This window comes from Ornithorhynchus anatinus, chromosome 14 (assembly GCF_004115215.2).
Source record: "Ornithorhynchus anatinus isolate Pmale09 chromosome 14, mOrnAna1.pri.v4, whole genome shotgun sequence".
Classification (NCBI taxonomy): Eukaryota; Metazoa; Chordata; class Mammalia; order Monotremata; family Ornithorhynchidae; genus Ornithorhynchus; species Ornithorhynchus anatinus.
The window spans coordinates 17,467,664-17,493,533 of NC_041741.1; the positions used below are offsets into that span (position 1 = coordinate 17,467,664).

General features: G+C 51.2%; 1 protein-coding gene across 4 annotated transcripts; it reads left to right on the forward strand.

The window, feature by feature from the left end:
* The first annotated feature begins 120 nt into the window (after positions 1–120).
* LOC100081153 (cathepsin E-like) lies at positions 121–22,023 on the forward strand. 4 transcript variants are annotated; one of them, XM_029078638.2, is made up of 9 exons: positions 5,171–5,337; positions 5,531–5,708; positions 11,938–12,055; positions 13,628–13,746; positions 15,892–16,091; positions 17,123–17,242; positions 19,887–20,031; positions 21,577–21,675; positions 21,759–22,023. In XM_029078638.2, exons 1-9 carry the CDS (start codon positions 5,282–5,284, stop codon positions 21,996–21,998), a joined length of 1,275 nt encoding a protein of 424 aa, XP_028934471.1. In that variant the 5' UTR covers positions 5,171–5,281; the 3' UTR covers positions 21,999–22,023. The 4 variants fall into 4 exon arrangements, with proteins under 4 accessions (XP_028934473.1, XP_028934474.1, XP_028934471.1 ...); XM_029078640.2 differs by lacking the exons at positions 5,171–5,337; positions 5,531–5,708 and adding an exon at positions 121–351; XM_029078641.2 differs by lacking the exon at positions 15,892–16,091 and having other exon boundaries at positions 5,166–5,337; positions 13,662–13,746.
* Positions 22,024–25,870: the final 3,847 nt, after the last annotated feature.

Sequence of the window (25,870 nt, forward strand, 5' to 3'; positions counted from 1 at the left end):
GTGGCGACCGCCGTCCGTCTGGGAAGCTAAGAAATGTCGCTGATAACGGAATGAGTGTGGGGTGATGGGAAAAACGGGCGCCACCCCGAAGGCCTGCTCACGCGGCGTCGTTGCCTAGCGCTAAGCCAGAGGGACGAGGCGGTCGGGGGCCACGAGGACGGCGGAGAGGAAGGGGGAGCCACCCTCGTCCCCCTCAAAACCCGAGGCCCGGCCCCCCTCCACCTATCCGGCCCGAATCGCGGGGCCGGGGCAGGGGGTCGGCTCACCTAGGGGATCTAACAGATCAATCAACGGTATCTACTGAGCGCTGACTGTTCGCCGAGCACCGTACTGAGCGCTTGGGAGAGCATGGTAAGATCTGCCAGTCCCGGGCCTTCCTTTGGATTTTGAAACAGAGCTAAAGTCGAAATTTCAGGCTGAGCGGACATGTCGGGTGTGTCGCCGTGGGCAGGGAATGAGTCCGTTCATTGTGATATTCTACACTCCCAAGCGCTCAGTACAGTGCTTTGCACACAGTTTAGTGCTCAATACGATTGAATGAATGAATGAGGTGATGTTTCCGATCCCCGTCGGGGCGCCCGTCCGGACGGAAGTTCACGCGGTTTCCTCGGGGAAAAAGCCGTCGGCTTAGCCTTGACCATCGCGATGGGTTCAAGCCGGCCCTTTCTCGCTCTTCAGGCCGAAAATGGCCAGAGGCTCCCGGAGAGAGGAGCCTGGTGTTACCGTGCAGTTCCCTGCTGGAGCTGGGGTGGCCAGAGCTGACCATCCCCCCGGGCGGTCGCCCCAAAGCTTTCTGGCTGGACTCCCAGCCTGGCTTATCCCAGGTCTCTGCCAGGACCTGATAGTCTTCAGTCAAGACTGAAAAGACGGAGAATAACAACTCTCTGCCCTACTGGTTCTCTGAAACCTATCTCCTCCCAGCTCCCTCCCCCCGCAACCCCCAAAATACCTGCTCCCTCTCTGCCCTCACAAAATGAAAGGTTGGTGCTCTGTATTGTACTCTCCTCAACGCCTCGTACAGTGCTCTGCATCCAGCAGGTGCTCGGTCACCGAATGGGAGTATGATTTAAAGGACTGCCTGGCTGTCCCCGGATAGCTCAATGCGAACCTGTCAACGATTCCCACTTAGCAATTCCCAATTAGGCTAGGAGGAGAGCCAGACCGAGACCCTCCAAAGAATCCTTATCCGCTAGGATGTAGCATTTTTGTTCTCCTCACTCTGGGCCAGAAGAATGTCCAGCTCGAGTTCCGGCAGCATGAAGCTTTAACCGCACACAGGAAGATCTCAGGCACTGCCCAAGGAAAAGTGTTTTCCTTTTACCGGAAAATGTCCACCGCAGGGTCGTTCAATCTCATTTATTGGGCGTTTATTGTGTGCAGAGCACCGAGAGAGTACAATACAGTCGGGAAATACCATTCCTGCTCTCAGTTAGTTTACAGTCCAGCGGGCGAGACAGACGGTTAAATAAATTACAGGGGCAGCAGAGTTTAAATATCTGTGCGAACTAGCTGTGTCGGGGAGGGGGGCCAGATGGGTAAGCGGGTGCTTAGGGGGTGAGGACTCAAGGGCCTAAGTGACGTGGAAGTGTGTTGAAGTACAGTGGTGGGGCGAATAGGGTGGGCAGGTGAGAGATTCCGGGACGAAATGTGATTTTAGTAGGGCTTTGAAGATGGGGCGAGCAGTGGTCTGCAGGATGTGAAGTGAATTCATTCATTCATTCATTCGATTGTATTTGTTAAGGGCTGTGTGCGGAGCACTGTGCTAAGCGCTTGGGTTAGTACAATACAACAATAACCATAATGAGCCCACAATGAGCTCATGGGAGTTTCTAGGTAGGACATGAGCAAAGGCCAGGCCCTGTGTGTAGGCAAAGCAGCGTGGCCTAAACGGATAGAATGTGGGCTTGGGAGTCAAAAGGATCTGGGTTCTAATCCCGGCTCTGCCACTTGTCTGCTGTGTGATCTTGGGCAAGTCACTTTACTTCCCCGTGCCTCAGTTCCCTCATCTGAAAATGGGGATTAAGACAGTGAACCCCGTGTGGGACAAGGACTGTGTCCAACCTGATTAGTTCATATCTACCTTAGAACAGTGCCTGGCACACAGTGAGCACTTAACGAATACATAAAAAAAATGGTCACTGCCTGGGGTGGTTTGTGGTGACCGACCCCCCGTATTTATAATTTTTTTTATGGATAAAATGGCTGAAATTTCAATGACTGGGTGAGTGGGAAGAGCCTAATGAGACAAGCCAGAAGTTCTCAGAGCGGTCTTCAAGTCTACCCAAGGAGAGAAAAACCCACCCAGAGAAAATCCTACGGAATTAAAATTCAAGGATCCTTTGAAAAACTGCCAGCTGGGAAGCCCCAGGCTCTCAACGGGGGTCAGTCAGTCCTTCAGTCAATCGTATTTACTGAGCGCTTATTGTGTGCAGAGCAGTACAATAATAAACGGGCACATCCCCTGCCCGCAACGAGTCTAGGGGAAACAGGCGTTAATATAAATGAAAAAATTACAGATATGGACATATGTGCTGTGAGGCTGGGAGGGGGATGAATAAAAGGAGCAAATCTGGGTGATGCAGAAGGGAGTGGGAGAAGAGGAAATGAGGGCTTAGGGAAGGTTTCTTGGAGGAGATGGGCCTTCAATAAGGCTTTGTAGGCAGGGAGAGTCTGTCAGATACGCGGAGAGAGGGCGTTCTAGGGAAGAGGCGGGACGTGGGCGAGAGGTCGGCAGAGAAATAGATATGGGAGGGGCGGGGGCGAGCGGGGTCCCGTGGCTCTGCTCATTCCTGCCGTGGGCTCCTCGGGGGGAAAGTTAGGCCGCTGAAGTAGTTTTGGAAAGGGACGAAGCATTTCCAAGTGCTTTGGCTGGGTTTGCCTAGCCTCCTCATTTGGGCTTGTCAGGCTTGTCACTGGGATGACCAGTCGGGAATTCACAACTACAGCCAACCGCGACAACACCACCACAGTAATCATCAGAGTGGGATTTGTTAATGATAACTGTGGTATTGGTTAAGTGCTTACTACTTGAAAGCACTGGGGTAGATGCAAGAAAATCAAGTACCACGGGAGGCTGGCGGTCTAAGTAGCGGGGAGAACAGATCCCCGTTTTGCAGATGAGGGAACTGAGACAAAGAGAAGTCACTTGGCCAAGGTCACGCAGCAGACAAGTCGTCAGGCCGGGTTTTAGAAAGCTAGTCTGATGCCCAGGCCTCTGCTTTTTCCACTAGGCCATCCTGCTTCTCTTATTAAGTACTCACGATGTGCTAAGCGCTGAGCTAATAATAATAATGATAATGGTATTTGTTAAAGCGCTTACTCTGCGTCAAGCGATACGCACCAAGGTAGATACAAGCTAATCGGATTGGACACCGTCCCTGTCCCACATGGGGCTCGCAATCTTAATCCCCTTTTCACAGATGAGATGACTGAGGCACAGAGGAGTTAAGGAACTTGTCCAAAGTCACCTAGCAGACAGGTGGCGGTGCCGGGATTAGAACCCAGTTCCTTCTCAGCACTGGGATCCCAACTGGCCTTATGCCGTCGAGTCGTCTCCGACCCATAGCGACTCCAAGGACACATCTCTCCCAGAACGCCCCGCTGTCCACCTGCGATCGTTCTGGTAGTGGATCCTTGGAGTCTTCTTGGTCCAAATACAGAAGTGGTTTACCATCGCCTCCTTCCGCGCAGTAAACCCGAGTCTCCACCCTCGACTCTCTCCCGTGCCGCTGCGGTCCGGCACGGGGGAGCAGATGGCCTACCACTCCCTAACCACTGCCCAAGCTAGTAGTGGAATGGACGGGCCTCTGCTTGACTCTCCCTCTTGTAGCGGGGACTGGTAGAGGACTGGAAACTCTCCAGGGGCCACCCTGAGAGGGGAGCCCCGGGGTAGATACAGTACAATCATAAAAGATACAGTCTCTGTCCAAAACTGGGGATCAAAGCGTGCTTGCCATGGGCCGGGGCGGTGAGGGGGGCAGTCTCACGCCCCTTGAATAACTGGGAAACTCCCAAACTAGCCGCGACGGAGCCGAGACTTAACCGTTGACTTCTTGAAGGCGGGGATCTTGTCTGTAAACTGTATGGTGCTCTCCGAAGTGCTTAGTACAGAGCTCTGCACAAATTAAAGGCTCAATAAATACCACCGATGGGTTGGTTAGCTGGAGTACTGCCCTCCCACCCCTCCGAACGGGAGAGGAATGGAGAGGCTGACATTCTCTCCCTCAGCTTGGCAGAGGAAGACCAGCCATGAGGATTGCTGTGGGTAGAGGAACGAGTTCTATCTGCCCCTGACGGGCATCCTGAAGGAAAATGTCCCCGGCAAAATATCCTGGGTTACCCATTAATCACTCTTACCGGTTATCAAAAAGAGTCACAGTGACCTGACCAGAATTGCTGAATTCTGTGTTTTCCCTGACACGCGACCGCCTGTTGACGGTGAGAGGAAGACGAGAGTGTTTTCTAAGGCCTCCGCCACTGAAGCTGTGGGGTTTCTTGGCTTGGGCCGGGGCTTGGCTGGAGAGAGAGAGAGAGAGGGGGGCAGAGGGAAATAGGGATGAAGGGAGAGAGACAGAGGGTGATAGGAAGGGAGGGAGAGAGAGAGACTCCTTGAAAGGGAAGGATTCTCATCAGCCTTCCAAACATGCACTTCTGTCTTCTCCACTCCCTCCCACAGCCTTCCTCCTTCCCTCGCTGACTCACTTGCCCAGCTTGAGAAGCAGCATGACCTAGTGGAAAGCGCGCAGGTTTGGGAGTCGGAGGATGTGGGTTCTAATTCCGGCTCTGCCACTTGTCTGCTTGTGTGACCTTGGGCAAGCCACTTAATTTCTCTGAACCTCAGTTCCCTCATCTGTAAAATGGGGATTAAGACCGAGCCCCACGTGGGACACGTACCCCAGCGCTTAGAACGGTGCTTGGCACTTAACAAATACCATTTTTAATATTATTATTATAAACAGGAGCAGACGCGGGGTTAGCAAACGACCAGTGAGCCAGGAGAGGTTGTGTCATGGCTCTATACTAAGGGTATGGAAGGCCTTGCCTCTGCTCATCAGGTGGGGAGAGGGGGGGAATCTAGCAGCTTTGGTGTGTATCAATATTTACTCAAGCCAGAAGCCAGCTGTAGAAAACATTAATGAAGGTTCTGCCAAACGGGGGTTGTCCTGGAGGGACTCCTCCAGCCAAGAGATGTCTGTGACCCAGGGACGTATAAAAGAGAGAGGGGAGGAGAGGTCCAGGAAAGCCGTTAAACCGAGACCTCCGTTCCCACTCACCCGGAGCCATGAAGACCCCATTAGTGGCTCTGATTTGGATTCAGCTCGCGGCAGGCCTACAGAGGTAAGAAAGCACCTCCGAACGACGACGCCGTCTCCAGCTTGTCGTGGTTCCCCTCCCTGAACCGTGGCGTTCCGCCCCCTCCCAGAAGCCGGGCTCTGGGGGTCGCCGATGCGGGAGCGAGCGACGAGAGGGCCTCTCGGGGGGCCTGGTGGCAACCCCCACTTCACCGGCCCTTCTTCTCCGGCCTCCCCAGGATCCCCTTGGTCAAATTTAAAAGCATCAGGAGTCACCTTCGGGAAAATGGCGCCCTAGAGGAATTCCTGAGGGATCACCAACCCGACATCTTCGCTCGGAGGTACCTGCAGTGCTTCCCCTCGGATGCTTATTTCTCGGTTGGAGTCACTAAAGAACGCTTGTACGATTACATGAACGTGAGTTATTTTTCCTGGGGAGGGTCCCTGGGGAGGGTCTCTGGAGAAGGCAGAATCCTGGGCCCGGTGGACCGTGGTTCTCTCCTACCAAAACCCTTGCTCTCGCACCTCTGCTCTTGCCAGAGTGAAGCAGGGATTCAGCTCACTGGAGACAGTTTCTCCCGAGCGGATCAATCGATCGATTGTCGTTCCCGAGGGCTCGCTCTATGCGGACCACTGGCCCGAAGCGCTTAGGAGAGCTGAGTAGAGTTAGTAGACATGATCTCTGCCTTCAAGGAGCTTCAGATCTAGCCGGGGAGACAAATCACCACCTGGAAGAAGGTTCAAAAGTGACTTGCGAGGATCCAGAAGTGATCTGGAATGCCTTGGTTCTGTACCATCATCATTAACGATATTGAGCACTTATTATGGGCAGAGCCTTGTGCTAAGCGCTTGGGACAGTACAACAGAGTTGGCAGACACATTCCCTACCCACAATAAGCTTAAACCGCCGAAGGATGGTAGTGATCTAGATTTCATCTAGTCTCAGATGATTATCATTTTCAGCATCTCCCTCTTAAATTAGCTTCTCAGACATTCCCATTTTAGGGATCCAAACTTGAACTTTCCCTATGATTTTAGCAGGACTATACCCCCAGCTGAGTCTGGAAATCTAGCTCAAGGTCCTAGCCCTGCCCCCGAGGGATAAGGAACCGGAGTCCCTGCTTGGTTTCCGTTCCACTGTCCTGAGAAGCAGTGTGATGTAGTGGATAGAGCACTGGCCTGGACCTGGGTTCTAATCCTGCCTCCGCCACTTGTCTGCTGTGTGACCTTGAGCAAGTCTCTTCACTTCCCTGGGCCTCAGTTACCTCATCTGGAAAATGGGGATTGAGACTGTGAACCCCACGTGGGACAGGGGCTGTGTCCAACCCACTGTACTTGTATCGCCCCCAGCGCTTAGTACAGTGTCTGACACATAATAAGCACTTAAGTGCCACAATTATTATTCTCACCCATACTCTAGGGCTCCATCCTCTCGGAGAAGCGGCGTGGCCTAGTGCCAAGAGCGCGGTTCCAGGTGTTGGAGGACCTGGGTTGTAATCCTGGCTCTGTCAATTGCTATGTGACCTGGGGCAAGTCACTTTACTTCTCTGTGCCTCAGTTTTCTCAACTGTAAAATGGGGATTCAACACCGGTTCTCCCTTCTCCTTAGACTGTGAGCCCCACGTAGTAAAAGGGCTTACGGTGTCTAAACTAATTAACTTGTACCTACCCCGGTGCTTAGAACAATGTTTGACACATAATAAATGCATAATGAATACCTTTAAAAAAACACCACTAGGCCATTCTTCTTTGTGGCCTAGTGCAAAGAGCACAGGACTGGGCGTCAGGAGATCAAGGTTCTAATCCATGGGTTCCGCCACCTGCTCCAGGTGTGACCTTGGTGAGGTCATTCAACTTCTCTCCGTGCCTCAGTTTCGTCATCTGTAAGTGAGAGCTTAACAAATACCACAGTTATTATTACGATGAGTTAAGGGAGGTGGATCCCAGTGGGAAGACGGAGCTCCTCTCCAGGAGGATTTAGTCTCTGGTGGCACGGGGGCCGCAGGGGGGAGAGGACTGGGGTCAGACCGCCCCCGCCCCCAGAATTCCCCCCTGAGGGTGCCCTGGGGAGGCGGTCATGGGTGTCTCTTTCTCAGACAGACTTTGAAGGAATAACTGTTCCCCTCTGGGTCTCTCTTGTTCATTACCATCCTAGTTCAAAGGTGCAACTGGTGAAATCAATATTCAAAAAGCCCTTAAAGGGCGGGGATTGTGTTTATCACTACTAATTGTGTATCTTTTAAGTGCTTACTATGTGCCAAGCACTGTACTAAATGCTGGGGTGGATTCAAGATAGGTCCCACACGGGGAGTCTAAGGAAAAGGGAGAACAGGCATCGAATCTCCATTTTGCAGCTGAGAGAAGTGAGGCACAAAGTTAAGTGACTTGTCTCAGGTGGCAGAGCTGTTGTGGTAGAGGCAGGATTAGAACTCAGGTCCTCTGACTCCCAGGCCCGTGCTCTTTTCGCTAGTCCTTGCTGCTTCTCGGTAATAATAATCAGCTACGAGTTCACCGTGTGCCAAGCCCTGCACTAAGCCCTGGGGTAGATCCAAGACAATCAGGTCAGACACAGTCCCTGTCCCTCCTGGGACTCATAGTTTAAGGGGGAGGGAGAATGGGTATTTTATTCTCACTTTATAGATGAGGAAATCGAGGCACAGAGAAATTAAGTGACTTGCCCGAGGTTCCCCCAACGGGTGTCTACTAACCCAAGGTCTTGCCCAATCAATCAGTCAATCAATCAATGGTATTGAGCGTTTACCATGTGCAGAGCACTGTACTAAGCGCTCGGAAGAGTTCAGTATAACAGAGCTGATAGATACGTTCTCTGCCCACAATAAGCTTTCCAAGGTCTGCTAATTCTATCGCACTCTCCCAGTGCTTAGCGCCGATTCCCGCCCAGTGCAAGTGTTCAGTAAATAGCACTGACCGACGAGACCTTCACTGGTCTGCGGTCCGGGTGGTTCTGTGCCAGGGCGAGGTGATGAAGTGACTGGAAAGGCAAATGGACATTGACTTTCACCCCCCTCTCAGCCCCGACTAAATCATCGGGATTGTCAGCGACTCACCGTTTACTCACCTAGTCAGGATGGCGATTAGAAGGAAAGATTCTTTTCCTGTGAGTGTATGAAAAGCAAATGTCTTTTAAGACCAAATGACGCAATCTGCAATGTAGGTATTTCTCTTGGCTAAATATTGACTTTCAGAAGTGCCACGATAGTTCCTTCAGGAAGGATGAGGGACTAGGATATTGTCTTGTTTTATGCTGTCGAGTCGTCTCCGACCCATAGCGGCTCCATGGACTCGTCTCTCCCAGAATCTACCCCCTAAGTCTCCTGGCCTGGATCCCTATCAGTGACGAAGATGATGCTGATGATAATTGAGGATAGTAATCGTGGGATTTAAAAAATAAAAAAAAAATAGTATCACATATACAATATTATAGTAATTATATATAATGTAATGTTATTGCTATACTACTAATAATCACTGTGGTATTTGTTAAGTGTTGACTACGATCCAGAGACTGTATTAAGCACTGGGGTAGGTAGAAGCTAATCAGGTTGGAAACAGTCCCTGTTCTATGTGGGGCTCACAGTCTTCATCCCCATTTTACAGATGAGGTCACTGAGGCACAGAGAAGTTCAGTCAGTCGAATTTACCGAGTGCTTACTGCGTGCAGAGAACTGGAGTGACTTGCCCAAGGTCACACAGCAGACGTGGCGGAGCCAGGATGAGAACACATGACCTTCCGACTCCCAGGCCCTTGCTCTTTCCACCAGGCCACCCTGCTATGCGCCAAGCACTGTGCTCAGCACCAGGGTAGATACAGGAGAATCAGATCAGACACAGCGCCTGTCCCACACGAGGCTCTCAGTTTAAGAAAGCGGTGTTTATTTATTCCCCATCTGACTGACGAGGAAAACGAGGCACCGAGAAGTGAAGCGACTTGTCCAAGGTCCGGCAGCAGGCAAGTGGCAGAGCCGGGATTAGAACCCACATCTTCCGCCTCCCAGGCCCCTGCTCTGACATCCAGCTCCGACGTCGGCCTGGGTACGGAGGGTGCTGGGGGTGAAATCCCCCAGTTGGGCAGATTTATTCTGCCCCTTTTACCCAGAGGCAGTTCTCGTCACAGAGACGATTGTCCCGTTATCTGTGGCGGGGACCAGGAATGTCCATCCCTAAAAATAGACAGGACACGGCATTCTCAGATACGCACGGGTCCCTGAGGGCCGCAGGGGGGTCATGCTGATAAACTTCTATTCTGGCCCCCTGTCCTGGACCTCTGAGACCCCTCCCCTGGCGACCCCTGCCATCCCAATTCCAGCCCACCCCTCCCACCACAGCGAGCTTTCGGCCTACATCCCCCATCAGATAAAAACTCCTCACTATTGGCTTCAAAGCACTAGTCCCCTCGCCCCCTCCTGCCTCACCTCCCTTCTCTCCTTCTACAGCCCAGTCCGCACACTCCGCTCCTCTCCCGCTAACCTTCTCACATGTGCCTCGATCTCGTCCTTCTCGCCACCGACCTCTTGCCCACATCCTACCTCCGGCCTGGAGCACCCTCCCTCCTCCTATCAGACAGAGAATTCTTCTCCCCCACTTCAAAAGCTTATCGAAGGCCCATCTCCTCCAAGGAGCCTTCCCTGACTAAGCCCTCCTCTCTTCTCCCACTCCCTTCTGCGCCACTCTTACTTGCTCCTCCGTTCATCCTTCCTCCCATCCCCGCAACACATATGTGTATATATACGTATGTATCTGCGATTTATTCGTCTATATATTTATTCATAATAATGTCTGTTTTCCCATCTAGACTGTGAGTTCGTTGTGGGCGGGAATATGTCTATTTGTTGTTATATTGTACTCTTCCAAGCGCTTAGTACTTTGAACACAGTAAGCGCTCAATAAATACGACCGGATGAATGAATGAATACACCTCCATTGCGAGGTTCGTGTTTCTACCGAACACTGGGTAGGAGCCAGAGGTCCAGACTGGCCAGCTTCAACTTAACCAGGGCAGGGGACTTGGTTGGCATGTGAGCTCGTTGTGGGCAGGGAATGTGTCTGTTTATTGTTCTTTTGTACTCTCCCAAGCGCATAGTACAGTGCTTTGCAACCAATAAGCGCTCAGTAAATTTGACTGAACAGATGAATCTGTTTTCGAGGGTGGGGGGCGAGGGGAGATGGATGGATGGTCCGGGTTTTGGATCCTTTTTGCATCCGCTTGGCACAGTGGCTAGAACCCGGGCCTGGGAGTCAGAAGGTCATGGGTTCTAGTCCCGGCTCTGCCACTTGTTTTTGCTTGTGACTTAGACAAGTCACTTTATTTCTCTGGGCCTCAGTTGCCTCATCTGGAAAATGGGGATTGAGACTGTGAGTCCCACATGGGACAGGGACTGTGTCCAACCCGATTTGCTCGTGTCCACCCCAGCGCTTAGTACAGTGCGTGGCACATAGTAAGCGCTTAACAAATACTATTAATTATTATTGTTATCTGGGCTGGGTTTTCCCTTCTCTCGCTCCTGTCTCCCTGCTGCGGGTCTAGAAGCCTAATTGGGCTGGACTTTGTTTTTCCTGCCAGTTAGCACTAGCAGCCTGGGAGGCATCACGCAACAATTCAGCCCATTTTCCTCCCAACCCGATATCCCTGCTGGCAGTTTTGATAAATTCTTCTTTCCTTTTCTTCCCCTTCCAAACTGGCATATATATACAATATTATTATATTATATATATAGCCACCGACCCACTGGTCCTTGACTCTATTTATTTCCACTGTTCTCGTCTGTCCGTCTCCCCCGATTAGACCGTAAGCCCGTCAAACGGCAGGGACTGTATCTGTTGCCTACTTGTTCATTCCAAGCGCTTAGTACAGTGCTCTGCACATGGTAAGCGCTCAATAAATACTAGTGAATGAATGAATGAATGAAAGTATTGTGTGCGTTGGTGGTTGACTTGTCTGGAGGCAGGGGATCCGACCAGGAGACCTCTTTTGTCCTTTGGGTTCCTTTCCTGGAACTCTAAAACCAGACTCTGTGTTCTGAACAACCACCCTGCTTATCTTCTCCCTCATTTTTTATTTCGACACTGACGAATTTAGGGACGAGAGGCGCAAGGAATCCCGAGGAGCAGTGTAGCCTAGTGGAAAGAGAAGGATACCATTTTTTATGGTATTTGTTAGGTGCTTACTTTGTGTCAGGCCCTTTTCTGAGTGCTGGGGTAGATACAAGCTAATCGGGCCGGACACAGTTCAGGGTCCACATGGGGCTCACAGTCTTTATCCCCATTTTACAGATGAGGTAACTGAGACCCAGGGAAGTGAAGTGACTTGCCCAAGGTCACACGGCAGACGAGTGGTGGAGCCGCAATTCTAATTCTAATTAGAATTAATTAGAATTAGGCCCCCTCTCCATGCTGCTTCTAACCCCGGCTCTGCCACTTGTCTGCTGTGTGACCCGGGGCAAGTCAATTAACTTCTCTGTGCCTCAGTTACCTCATATGTCAAATGGGGATTAAGAGTATAAGCCCCATGTGGGACAGGGCCCACGTCCAACCCTATTAATTTGTATCCGCCCCAGCGCTTAGGACGGTGCCTGGCGCCCAGTGAGCAATTGACGGGTGCCATACATCTTCTTCTTCTTCCTTCCAGGCCCAGTACTACGGGGCGGTGAGCATCGGCACCCCGCCGCAGAGATTCACCGTGGTGTTCGACACCGGCTCCTCCAACTTCTGGGTCCCTTCGGCCTACTGCATCAGTGAAGCCTGTAGTAAGGGGGTCCTGGGCCATCTGGCCAGCCGGAGCTAGGCCTGGGCAGGGCCGGGGAAAGCCCCCCCTTCAAGGGACCCTCCCAGCTAGCCATCTCGTGGCCCAGAAATGAACTGAACCAAGGCCACTGTCCCCGCCCATTCCTTCAGGCTCTGGAAAGGCTTTCTCGTAACATTCGTAACATTTCGTAATTGTACTTATTGAGTGCTTACTCTGTGCAAAGGAATGTGTTAAGCGCTTGGGCGAGTACACGCTACAACAGCAAACAGACACGTTCCCTGCCCACAATAGCTCACAGAAACGGTGTTCCCTCCAGTTATCGCTCCATCTCCCTCCTACTATTCTTCTCCAAACTCCTTGTCTACACCCGCTGTCCGCACTTCCTCTCTTTCGTTTCTCTGTTTGACCCCCTCCGCCCACTTCACATAAAGTGTTTTCTCGAAGGTCACAAACGATCTCCTTCTTGCCAAATCCAACGGCCTCTACTTCATCCCAGTCCTCTACGATCTCTGAGCCGCCTCTGAGAGTGTGGACCACCCTCTTCTCCTGGAAACACGACCCAACCTTGACTTCACTAACTGTCCTTTCCTGGTTCTCCTCCTATCTCTCTGGCCGCTCATTCTCGATCTCTTTCACGGGCTCCTCCTCTGACTCCCCCCGCCCCCAATACTGGGTTTCCCTCAAGGTTCAGTTCTGGCTCCCCTTCTTTTCCCCATCTACACCGACTCGCTTGGGAAACTGATTCACACCCATGGCTTCAACTGCCACCTCTAAACAGGTGATTCCCAAGTGTACATCTCCAGCCCTGATCTCCCTCTCTCTCTCTGCAGCGTCCCATTTTCTCTTGCCTTCGGGACAGCTCTACTTGGGTGTCCGAAACAGAACTCCTCATCTGATTACCCGAAACCTGTCCTCCTCTGACTTTCCTGTCACTGTAGGCAGCACCACTGTCCTCCCTGTCTCACAACCTTGGCGTTATTCTCGACTCCTCTCTCTCATTCAACCCACATATTCATTCTGTCACCAGATCTCGTGAGTTCAGTTTTCACAACATCGCTAAAATCTGCCCTTTCCTCTCTATCCAAATTCTACCGCATTAATCCAAGCACTTACCCCATCCCACCTTAATTACTGTATCAGCCTCCTTGCTGACCTCCCTGCCCCTTTTCTCTCCCCACTCCAACTGGTGGAGATGAACAACAGTGAATGGTTTGTGTGTGTGTGTACGTATGAGAGAGAGAGAGAAGTGGAAGTAACCAAGTGTTTAGGTGATGTGGAAGTGTTAAAATGGCAGTTAGGGAGGAAATCAGAAGAAATGAGAACGGTGGTCTGCTGGATGTGTAGGGGGAGGAAATTTCAGGCGGGCTAGATGAGAAGAGGGAAGTGTACGGGCCGAGCTAGGGTCGGGTGGGAGAGGAGCGAGGATCAGTCGTAGGGAGAGGGCTGATTGAGGGCCTTAAAACCGGTGGTCAGGAGGTAGGCGCTAACAGGTCTACCAAGACGCCGAGGATGAAATGGATGTTCCTTTGACCCGGAGGCCCCGGGTAGTCAAAGTGCTCGATTCCCCCCTCAGGAATGCACCAGAAATTCAAATCTTTCCTCTCGAGGTCCTACCGGCACGACGGGCAGGCCTTCTCTCTGCATTACGGCACGGGGCAACTTCTGGGCGTCGTGGGCATCGAGCGGGTGCAGGTGAGTACCCCTGTGGTCGCTCTAGAGCCGCGGAGGGACCGGAGAGCCTGCGGTGGCCGGGCTCAGGGCTGGGGGCAAGCGGGCCCTGTCTGGGCTGGCTCCCCGGGTGCTGCCCTACCCCTCTGCCCAGGGAGAGAGGGGGCTTAGACAGCGGGAGACAGGAGAGCCCCTCGCTCAGACGGCCAGAGCTTCAGTCGGGGGACTGCTCCGGGCCCAGGCCGAGCAGGCCACCCACCTCCAATCCCTGGCTGGGCCAGAGGCAGGCCGGAACCAGGGGACGAGGTCGGGGAGTCCGCCGGGCTTGTCTTGCGCTGTCCCACTGGGACGTCCCTGTCTGCCTGCCGGTAGATGAGCCGGGGAAAAACAAGAAGGGATAAGCCTCTTGGGGGGGGTCTCTTGGCCGGGTGGTGGGCGGCGGGGCCAAGGAGAAACAGTGGTGTTGCAGGAAAGGCCAGAGCCCCCCGGGATGGGTCTCCCCATCCCGTCGGCTCGGTCTCTCCGCCCCAGGGACAACTCCCTCCCCTCCTGATAATCATAATCATTATGGTATTTTTTAAGCGCTTACTATGTGCCAGGCACTGTACTGAGCGCCGGATATCTACCCCTAGTGGATAGAGCACAGGCCTGGGAGTCTGCCCGCCTCTGCCATGTGTCCGCTGTGTGACCTTGAGCAAATCATTTCACTTCTCTGGGCCTCAGTTTCCTCATCTGTAAAATGGGAATTGAGACTGTGAGCCTTCTGTGGGACAGGGACCGTGTCCAACCCGATTATCTTGTATCTATCGCAGTGATTAGAACAGTGCCTGGAACATAGTAAGCATTTAACAAAAACTATTTGTCCCATCACCTGCTCTCATGGCTGGACCCCAGGAGCTTCCCTTCCCCTTGGTCCCCAGACCCTTCTATCAAACATATATATGAAATAATAATAAGTCTATCAAACATAAATATATCAAATAATAATCATTATTCCCTAGAGGATAGAACACAGCCCTGGGAGTCAGAAGGACCTGGGTTCAAATCCTAGCTCTGCCACTTGTCTGCTGAGAGGCCTTAGGCAAGACACTTCACTTCTCTGTGCCTCAGTTACCTTATCTGAAAAATGGAGATTGACACTGTGAGCCCCATGTGGGACATGGACCGTGTCCAACCTGATTAGCTCTTTTCTACCCCAGCACTTAGTACAGTGCCTGGAATGTAGCTAGCACTTAACAAATAAAAATAATGATAATAATAATTGTTAACCAATTCTTATATACCAAACATTGTTCTAATCAATGGGATGGATTCAAGATAGTCAGACAATAAACCCTGTCCACATGGAACTCACACCCTAGTGGGGAGAGAGAACTGTTTTTTAATCCCCAATTTACAGATGAGGAAACTGAGGCCCCAAGAGGTTAAGTGACGGGTTTAAGGTCACACGGCAGGCAAGTGGCAGAGCCGGGTTAAGCCCCCCCATCTTCTGACTCCCAGGCATTTAGCATCCCAACCAGGCCCCTCTTCATTTTACGCACCCAAGCCCTCTCACTGGATTCTAACACATTCCCTCTCCTCCTGACACTCCCTATTCGAGTCACTCCCTGTCTCTTTATTCTCCAGCTGCTCCTGTCTTCTCTGTCCCTTATGTCCTCCTTCAGGCCCAGTCGCTCAATTGATTTTTCTATCCTGGCCTCTCCTCTGGGCCGGGCCCCAGGAGGGTGGAGGGTGGAGAAGGAGGCAGAAGCAGCAGTGGAGCAGTAGCATTTTTGGGGAACGAGGAAAGAGTGAGGTGTCAGAAAATATAGCATAATTAAGAGCTAATTTGGGTGAGCCTGGAGATGTGTCAGGCTTGGGGAGGGAAAAATCCTTAGTGGAATCGGGATTTGCTTGAACAGACTTTTCCTGGGAGCTGACAGAAGCAGACCGGTGGGTCCGGGACATTTGAAAGGGGTTGTCAGGCTCTCACTGACTTTGAGCCTTGATCTGCACCCGAGATTGCTGTATTATACTCTTCCAAGCGCTTAGTACAGTGCTTTGCACACAGTGAGGGCTCGATAAATACAACCTAATGAATGAATGAATGAATGAATGAAAAAGATTCCGCTCCGGAAGGGGGCGGATGTAACCTGGCTTTCTGTCTGCTCATTTCTGCCTTTTGGAAAGCTCGGCAACATTACCATCGAGGGGCAAGAATTTGGTGAGTCCATCTTCGAGCCTGGGATGACCTTTGCCCTTGCCCACTTTGACGGAGTGCTGGGTTTGGGCTACCCCTCGCTGTCTGTGGGAAGCGCCACCCCGGTGTTCGACAGGATTATGCAGCAGCGATTGGTCTCCAAACCGGTGTTTTCTTTCCTCCTCAACAGGTCGGTTTCCTCAGCACCGGTGGCTCTGTAACTTCCTCTCCTCCTTCCTCGCCCCCAATTTTCACTCCACCCGGCCACTACCACCCTGAGACGTTTCTCCGGAGGCCAGGAGATGCGCTCTTCGTGAAGATTAATCGATCGGTGGTATTTATTGAGCGCTTACCGTGTGCTGAGCACTGAACTGAGCGCCCGGGAGAGGACAGTTCAACAGGGTTGGTAGACACGTTCCCAGCCCAGTCCAGAGGGGGAGACGGACAATAAAAGAGATAAATAATTTATGGACAACTACATGCGTGGCCTACTGGAAATAGCCAGGCCTGGGAGCCAGAAGACCTGGGTTCTAATCCCGGCTCTGCTACTTGTCTGCTCGTGTGACCACGGGCAAGTCACTTCACTTCTCTGGGCCTCGGTTACTTCATCTGTAAAACGGGGATTCAATATCTGTTCTCCTTCCAACTTAGACTGTGAGCCTCATGTGGAAGCTGATTATCTTGTACCTACCCCAGCGCTCTGTACAGTGCCTTGGCAATTAGTAAGCGCTTAACAGATACTCCAATTATTATTATTCATTCAGTTGAATTTATTGAGTACTTAATGTGTGCAGAGCACTGTACTAAGCGTTTAGAAGAGTGCCATCCACCAGAGTTGTGAACATGGTCCCTGCCCATGATGAGTTTACAGCCTAGAAGGATGAGGCCAGCGTTCTGGGTCTCGCAGACTTTAGGAATAATTAATTGCGGTACTCGTTAAGCGCTTCCTACGTGCCAGGCACTAAGCGCTAGAGTAGATACAAGCCAATCAGGTCGGCCACAGTCCCTGTCGCACACTGGGCTCACACTCTTATCTCCATTTGACGGTTGAGGTAACTGAGGCCCAGAGAATTGAAATGGCTTGCCCAAGGTCACACAGCAGAGGTATAGCAGAGCCGGGATCAGAACCCAGGTCCTTCTGACGCCCAGGCCCGGGCTCGATCCACTAAGCCGCTCTGTTTGGCATCAGCCTCTCTTCCTCCGTCTCTTTCCAATTTCCAGCGGCAGAGACGGAAGCGGTGGCGAGTTGGTGCTGGGAGGCATTGACCATTCTCTGTACATGGGCTCCATCCACTGGGTGCCGCTTACCGAAAAAAGCTACTGGCAGATCCGGCTTCACAAGTACGTGCAAAAATCACGCATCCGGGACGCAGATTCCCCAGGCGATTCCCTCTGGAAACTCGACTGTGTTCCTGAAAAATGGGTTCGTCTCGTGGGGTGAAGTTGGATGACAATAATAATAATAATTGTGGTATTTGCCAAGTGCTTACTATGTGCCAGGCACTGTAGTGAGCGCTGGGGTGAATATAAGCAAATCGGTTTGGACACAGTCCCTGTCATTCAGTCGTATTTATTGAGCACTTACTGTGTGCAGAGCACCGTCCTAAGCGCTGGGGAGAGTACAGTTCAACAAGAAGCAGACACATTCTCGGTCCACAACGAGCTTACAGTCTCTCGGTCTCAATCCCCATTTTCCAGATAAGGTGACTGAGGCCCTGAGAAGTGAAGTGACTTGTCCAAGGCCATACAGCGGACAAGTGGTGGAGCCAGGATTAGAACCCATGACCTTCAGACTCCCAGCCCCGTGCTCTATCCACCACACCGGGCTGCTTAGACACCACGGACGTTCGCTGCTTGTCTAGACTGTGAGCTCGTTGTGGGAAGGGAACGTGCCTCTTATATTGTACTCTCCCATGCTCTGCACACAGTAAGCGCTCAATAAATGCTACCGACTGACTGTATTGGGATCGGAGTAGCAGCTGTCAGAGTGGAGATATTTCTGCACTGTAGGAGATGCTAGGGAAGACCAGAATAAAGAATAAATCTATCAAGCGCTTAGTACAGTGCTTTGTACACAGAAAGTGCTCAATATTATTGAATGAATTAAATGAATCAGTGGTACTATGTACTGTGAATCACTAACTATGTGCAGATCACTGTACTGAGCACATGGAAAAGTACAGTGCAGTAGAGTTGGCAGATACTCTCCTTGTCACAGGGAGCTTACGATCCAGCAGGGAAGACAGGAAATAAAATCAATTTTAGAGAGGGGAAATGGAAAGGTCTAAAGATATGTACATAAGGACTGTGGAACTGGGGGTGGGGTGAATACCAAATGCTTAAGGGGTACAGATCTGAATGCATCGGAGAAGCAGGAGGGAAGGTGGGTAGGGGAAACATGGGCTCAGTCAGGGAAGGCCTCTCGGAGTGGGATTTTAATAAGGCTTTGAAGATGGGGAGAGCGGTAGTCTGTTGGATAGGAAGAGGGAGAGGATTCCAGGTGAGAGGGAAGGTGAGGGCGAGAGGTTAGCGGCGAGACAGATGAGATCGGGGCAACGGTTAGCAGATTGGCGCTGAGAAAAGCGAATTGTGATGTTTTCCCTGCTCGCGAGGAGCTTATGCTCGAATTGAGAAGACTAATGTAAAAATATTTGCAACTCGAGTGGCTCAGATAAATAAGTGAGCAGACCCACACAGGTACGTATAAATGAGTCCCGAGGTTGGGGAGAGTAAAGACCCGAGCGGCAGAGTTGCTCAGAGAGGTGGCCCGTTGGAACTGGACGCCCAGGCGAGACGGGAGAATTTCCAGTCAGAAAAGACCCAAACTGGTGTTTTTCTGTCTTGTGGGCTCTTGGAAATCTGTCCCGGTCCCCATCCCGCTAAAATCCCTCCCCCCGTACTTAAAGCGAAAGGTTGGTGTGTTCCTAGGAATTGTAGGAATAGTGATAATATGAAGCACTTGCTGCGTGCAGAGCCCCGTACTAAACGTTGGGAGAAAGTGCACGGGGGAATTAGACGTGGACGCTGTCCCTTCGGAGAATATAGGTCGGGGAGGGGCCGGGAAACAGATCCAGCAGTCGGTTAAAGGGGTTAAGGGGGCTGTTAGACAGTGAAGCCCACTGAGGGACAGGGACTGGGTCTAATTCCCAATTATGTAGTCTTCTCCCAGTGCTCAGTACAGTGCTCTGAACGTAGTAAGCATTTAATAAATACTACTACTTCTGCCTGCTTTCAAAGCCTCCTTTCGACTCGATGCAGCCCTTCCTTATTGTACTCTCGCAAGCGCTCTGCACAACGTAAGCACTAATAACTAATCCCGGCCCTGCCAATCGTCTGCTGTGTGACCTTGGGCGAATCACTTCACTTCTCTGGGCCTCATCTAGAAAATGGGGATTGAGACGGTGAGCCCCACGTGGGACAGGGACTGTGTCTGACCCAGGTTGACTGTGTCCACCCCAGGGCTTAGTAATAATAACAATGTTGGTATTTGTTAAGCGCTTACTATGTGCAGAGCACTGTTCTAAGCACTGGGGGAGATACAGGGTAATCAGGTTGTCCCACGTGAGGCTCACGGTTAATCCCCATTTTACAGATGAGGTCACTGAGGCCCAGAGAAGTGGAGTGACTCGCCCACAGTCACACAGCTGACGAGTGGCAGAGCCGGGATTCGAACCCATGACCTCTGACTCCCAAGCCCGGGTTCTTTCCACTGAGTCACGCTGCTTCTCGCCTGGCACATACTAAGTGCTTAACAAATACCATTATTATTATTATCACTATTATTATTCCCTGCCTGCAGGACCACCCTCCCGGGTCCTCCCAGCCCCGGGGAAATCAATCGATCGATCGTATTTATTGAGCGCTTACTGTGTGCAGGGCACTGTACTAAGCGCTCGGGAGAGCACGACACAACAATACGACAGACACAGTCCCCTCCCACCACGAATTTACGGTCTAGACAGCCGCGGCTGTTTGTCGGTTGCAGCGTGAAAATCCAGGGGCGTGTGGCCTTCTGTGCACATGGGTGCGAAGCCATCGTGGACTCAGGCACCTCCCTCATCACCGGCCCCCCGGCCCAGATCCGACGCCTGCAGGAGCACATTGGGGCTACCCCCTCGCCTTCTGGAGAGGTGAGACCCTCCCCCTCAATTCCCCCGAAGGCCCAAGGCTGGCATCCGGTGCTAGGAGAGCGTGGAAGCGGGCTGCGATTTGGGGCCTGCAGAGGTCGGCTCCGGAGGGAAAGGTGAAGCGGCGTGGCCTGGTGGAAAGAGCTCGGGCCTTTAAAGGGACCGGGGATTTACTTCCCGCTCCGCCACTCGTCGTCCGTGTGACCTCGGGGAAGTCACTTAACTGTTCTGCACCTCGGTTCCTTCATCGTCGAACTGGGAATTCACTGGCAGGTGGGCCGGGGACTTTGTCCAGTCTGTTTCTCCTGCCGGCACTTGGAGAAGGGTGAGAGAGTCTGTGAGTGGTGTGAGCTCGTTGTGGGCAGGGAATGTGTCTCTCTGTTGTTAGTGTTACTCTCCCAAGCATTTAGTACAGAGCTTTGCACACAGTGAGTGCTCAATAAATAAGAGTTAATGAGTGAATGAATGAATGACACTCCTTCCCCTGACTCCGGGGGCCTGTTTCTCTCTTGTCTTCTCCCTGTATCTTGTCCTTTCTTTCTTTCTTTCTTTCTTTCTTTCTTTCTTCTTTCTTTCTTTCTTTCTTTCTTTCTTTTCTTTCTTTCTTTCTTTCTTTCTTTCTTTCTTTCTTTCTTTCTTTCTTTCTTTCTTTCTTTCTTTCTTTCTTCTTTCTTTCTTTCTTCTTTCCCCTCTTGTCCCTATTTTCTTTCTTTTTCCTTCTTTCCTTCTTTTCCTTCTTTTCCCTCTTTTCTCTCTTTCGCTCTCTTTCTTTCTTTCACTCTTTCTTTCTTCCTTTCTCTCTCTCTCTCTTTCTTCCTTTCTCTTTTTCTCTCTCTCTTTCTTTCATCCCCCCCCCCCCCCGACCCAGAGCGGGAAACTTCCTTCTAACAGAAAGTGATCAGTCAGTGGTATTTATTGAGCATTTACCATGGGCAGAGCACTGTAGTAAGTGTTTGAGAGAGTACAATACAATAGAGTTGGTAGACATGTTCCCTGTCCCCAGTGGGAGTCAGAAGGACCTGGATTCTAATTCCGGTCCTGCCACTGGTCTGCTGTGTGACCTTGGGCAAATCACTTCACTTTTCTCAGACTCAGTTACCTCATCTGTAAAATGGGGATCGAGACTGTGAGTCTCACGTAGGACAGGGACTGTGTCCGGCCAGATTTACTGTTATCCACCCCAGTGCTTAGTACAGTGGATGGCATGTAGCAAGCACTTTACAAATACCACAATTATTATTATTATTATTATTATTATTATTAGCACTTAGTACAGTGCCTGGCACAGAGTAAGCGCTTAACGAATACCATAAAAAAAGGATATCCACCTGTATTTTGTCTTGGCTTATGCTGTCGAGTCATCTTCGACCCATAGCGACGCCATGGACGCATTTCTCTCAGCTCCATCTATATAGTCCTTAAAAATAACTGTCTCCAGCCCTAGAGCTCTGCCTTCGCCGCCTCGGTCCACCCGGTCAAATCTGACCTGCGGTTCATTGCTGAGAAATGCAAAGACAACAACTCACTTCAGTTCTGCCCCTCCACTAGTACGCCGTCGACTGCAGAAGAGTATCGAGCATGCCCCACGTGACCTTCACCATCGGACACAGAGAGTACACGTTATCGGCAGAAAAGTACATCATCAAGGTAAGCGGCCGAACGTGAATAGACGGGGGGCGTCCTTGACGGCGCATCTGCCTTTTCCTCAGACCCTGCCTTTTCTATTCCAGGAGGCCACGAAAGAAGAAACGGTGTGCATTAGCGGCTTTCAAGCTGTGGATATCATCACTCCCTCCGGACAACTTTGGATCTTAGGGGACGTGTTTATGGCCGAGTTCTACTGCGTGTTCGACCGTGGGAACGACAGGGTGGGGTTCGCCAGAGCTGTGCACAGGAGGGAGAATCATTCCTCTGATGGGGCTGGCTCACACCTCGGGGTGGAGAAAGGGAGCCGCAAAACTCACCTCTGACCCCATCAATCGATCGATCCATCCATCAGTGGTATTTATTGAGCGCCTACCATGTGCAGAGCCGGATGCTAATCTCTTGGAAGAGTACAGTGCAACAGAATCGGCAGAAACGTTCCCTGCCCGTGACCAGTCTAGAGGGGGATACGGACACTGATATGAATAAATAAGTAATGGAGAATATGTAATTTAAAGATACGTGCATAAGTGCTGTGAGATATGTAAATCTCTGCTTAGGGAGCAGGATCAAATGGGTTTATTTCCCCCTCGTTCATGATGTTGCACCCATCACAGCCTGCATCGAAAGTACGTGTTGAACGTGTAACGTGGACAGCGTTTGGACGCTTGGAAGACTGCAGGCCCTCGAGGAAGAACTGGTGATTTAATGGGGAGACCGGCCAACGCAAATGATTTCTGAATGGTGTGGACAGGGGAGAGAGATAAAGAAACAGCCAGATTACAGAATGGTGAATACATGGATAAGATAATAATAAGAAGAAGAATGGTATTTAAGTGCTTACTATGTGCCAGGCTCTGTACTAAGTGCTGGAGTGGATACAAGCAACCCGAGCTGGACACAGTCTCAGTCCCACATGGGACTTACAGTCTCAAGCTCCATTTTACAGATGAGGGAACTGAGGCAAAGAGAAGTGAAGTAAGTTGCCCTAGGTCACACGGCAGACAAGTGGCGGAGCTGGGATTAGAACCCAGGACATTCTGACTTCCAGACCCATGCTCTATCCATTACTCCAGGCTGCTTTCTCCCAAGTACTTAGCACGCCGGAAGCGCTCAGTAAATACCACTGACCAACTGATAAGAGTTCATGAAACAACTAAGTGGTAGGGAAGCAGCGTGGCTCAGTGGAAAGAGCCTGGGCTTCGGAGTCAGAGGTCATGAGTTCGACTCCCGGCTCTGCCACCTGTCAGCTGTGTGACTGTGGGCAAGTCACTTCACTTCTCTGGGCCTCAGTTACCTCATCTGTAAAATGGGGATTAACTGTGAGCCTCACATGGGGCGACCTGATTACCCTGTATCTACTCCAGCGCTTGGAACGGTGCTCTGCACGTAGTGAGCGCTTAACAAATACCAACATTATTATTATTATTATTAGGGATGGTTACTCCCTTCTTCCACAGTATGTCTTTTTACATTTTGTTTTGGCTGGAGCACTGTTAGGGGATTAGGGAGCATTGTACCGAAAACGTGCGTCTCTCTGGAGAGTATCGGCTGGGAAGTGGGAAGGAATGGTTGGGAGCATGTGCTCCCAACATGGTCAAGAGGAGTTCATCAGAACACAACACCCACATCCGAGAAGTGGCATGGCCTAATGGAAAGAGCCTGGGACTGGGAGTCCGAAGGACCTGTGTTCTAATCCTGCTTCGGCCACTTGCCTGCTATGTGACCTCAGGCAAGTCGCTTCACTTCTCGGGGCCGGTTCCTCATCTATAAAATGGGAACCTAGTACCCGTCCCCCCATCCTACTTGGACTCTGAACCCCATGTGGGACGGCGGCTGTGCCCGACCCGATTATCCTGTACCCACCCCAGCGCTTAGTACAGCACCTGACGCATAGGAAGTGCTTAACGAATGCCATAATTATAAGGAGAGCTGGACTTCCCGTGGTGTCAACCCTAAGTTAGCTGGACTGGCTAATAGTCATCAATAACTTATAAGGGGTAAAATCAGTGAGGGGCCTGACCGCTGATCAGTGCAGATCTGAAGCACCAGGAAGGTCACTGGAAGGCAGCAGTGAGACGCCCTGGAGTCTGGGGGCTTTGGACCTACCTTCTGAGTTTCGATCCTTGCAGATTTTCAGCCCTCTCAGTCCCCTTTGCTCTCAGCGTTTCCCTGCAGCTCTTTTTGCTGGCTTTTTCTCTTACCTGAATCCCCCCCCCAGGAATTCTGCCTTCAGCCGCCTCTCTCAGCTTCGACCTTTTCCTTTTCTGCGTTCTCTCGTTTCCCCCTCGTCCTCCGACGGCTGCCTTTTTTGTAGTTCTGCTCTGCCCCCTCTGGAGTTGAGTTTCCTGCCTGGTGTCTACACTGTGAGCTCGCTGGGGGCAGGGAATGTGTCTGTTCATTTGTTATATCGCACTCTCCCGAGTGTTTTGCACCCAGTAAGCGCTCAATAAATCCGACTGAATTGAACTGGGGTCAGCTGACACAGACCGATCGAAACACCGTGAGGACACCCAACAACTTTTTCCAGTGGCAAGAAGCCTGGAGGCCAGCCCGTTTGTTTATTTATTTCTATTAATGTCTGTCCCCCCCTCCAGACTGTAAATTCATCGTGGGCAGGAAGTGTGTCCACTTATCGTCATATTGTACTCTGTGCTTACCCTGTGTACACAGTCTATTGTGCACTATGCTTCGTAAAGTGCTTTGCACACAGTAAGCGCTCAATAAATATGACTGAATGGATGAATGGATGAAAGTTCAGGGCAACTGCTGTAAATTCAGAGCTGAGTCAGAGGGATGCCAGGGAACGAGCCAGCAGGAACGAGTTGCCTCTGCTCGGACGCTGGGGACACAGATCGATTCCGATCGGATCCATCCATCCTTTCCCAACCCCCGGTTGGTGGATTGATTGAGCGGAGAGAGCTGAGGGTGATCTAATCTTGTCCATGTCGGTGGTTCTGCACGTATATTGATCGTGCCCAGGAATAGTAATCATAATAATTGTGTTATTTGTTATTTTACATATGAGGTAACAGAGGACCAGAGAAGTGAAGGGAATTGCCCAAGCAGACAAGTGTTGGAGCCAGGATTAGAACCCATGACCTACTGACTCCCAGGCCTGGGCTCTGTCCTCTATGCCAAGCTCCTTCTCAGAGCAGATCTATTTATTCTATTGTACTCTCCCAAGTACTTTGCACAATGCTCTGCACTTGTAAATGCTCAAAAAACACCACCGATTTATTCATTCATTCAATCGTATTTATTGAGCACTTACTGTGTGCAAATAAGAACTTGGGAGAGGACAATATAGCAGTAAATAGACACATTCCCTTCTCTCAATGACCTTATAGTCAAGAGGGAGAGGCAGACATTAATAGAAATAAATAAATTACAGATAAGTGCATAAGTGCTGTGGGGCCGGGAGGGGGGACGAAGGAAGGGCGCAAGTCAGGGGGATGCAGGAGGGAGTGGGAGAAGAGGAAAGAAGGGCTTAATCCGGGAAGGCTTCTTGGACGAGATGGGCCTTCGGTAAGGCTTTGAAGGCAGACTTGAGGAGGGAGGACCTTCCGGGCCAGAGGCGGGACCTGGGTGGGGGGTCAGGGGTGAGATAGGCGGGATCAAGGTACGGTGAGAAGGTTAGCATTAGAGGAGCGAAAGGTATGGGCTGGGTTGTAGTACGAGAGTAGTGAGGTGCGGTAGGAGGGGGCAAGGGGATCGACCGCTTTAAAGCCAATGGTGAGGTGTTTTCGTTTGATGCGGAGGTGGACAGAAAACCACTGGAGTTTCTTGAGGAACATTTTTTGTAGAAAAATGAGCCGGGCGGCAGAGCGAAGTATGGACCGGAGAGGGGAGAGGCAGGAGGCAGGGAGGTCGGCAAGGAGTCCGATACAGTCATCAAGGCGGGATCGGATAAGCGACTGGGTTGATGGGGTAGCAGTTCGGTTGGGGAGGAAAGCGTTGATTACGGAGATGTTGCCAAGTTGCAACTGACAGGATTTAGCGATGGATCGGATATGTGGGTTGAATGAGACGGGAGTCGCGGATAACACCGAGGTTATGGGCTTGTGAGACGGGAAGGCTGATGGTGCCAGCTACTGGGATGAGAAAGTAAAGGGTTTGGGTGGGATGATAAGAAGTTCGGCTTTAGACCTATTAAGCTTGAGGGGATGCGAGAATACCGAAGTTGAGATGTCTTGAA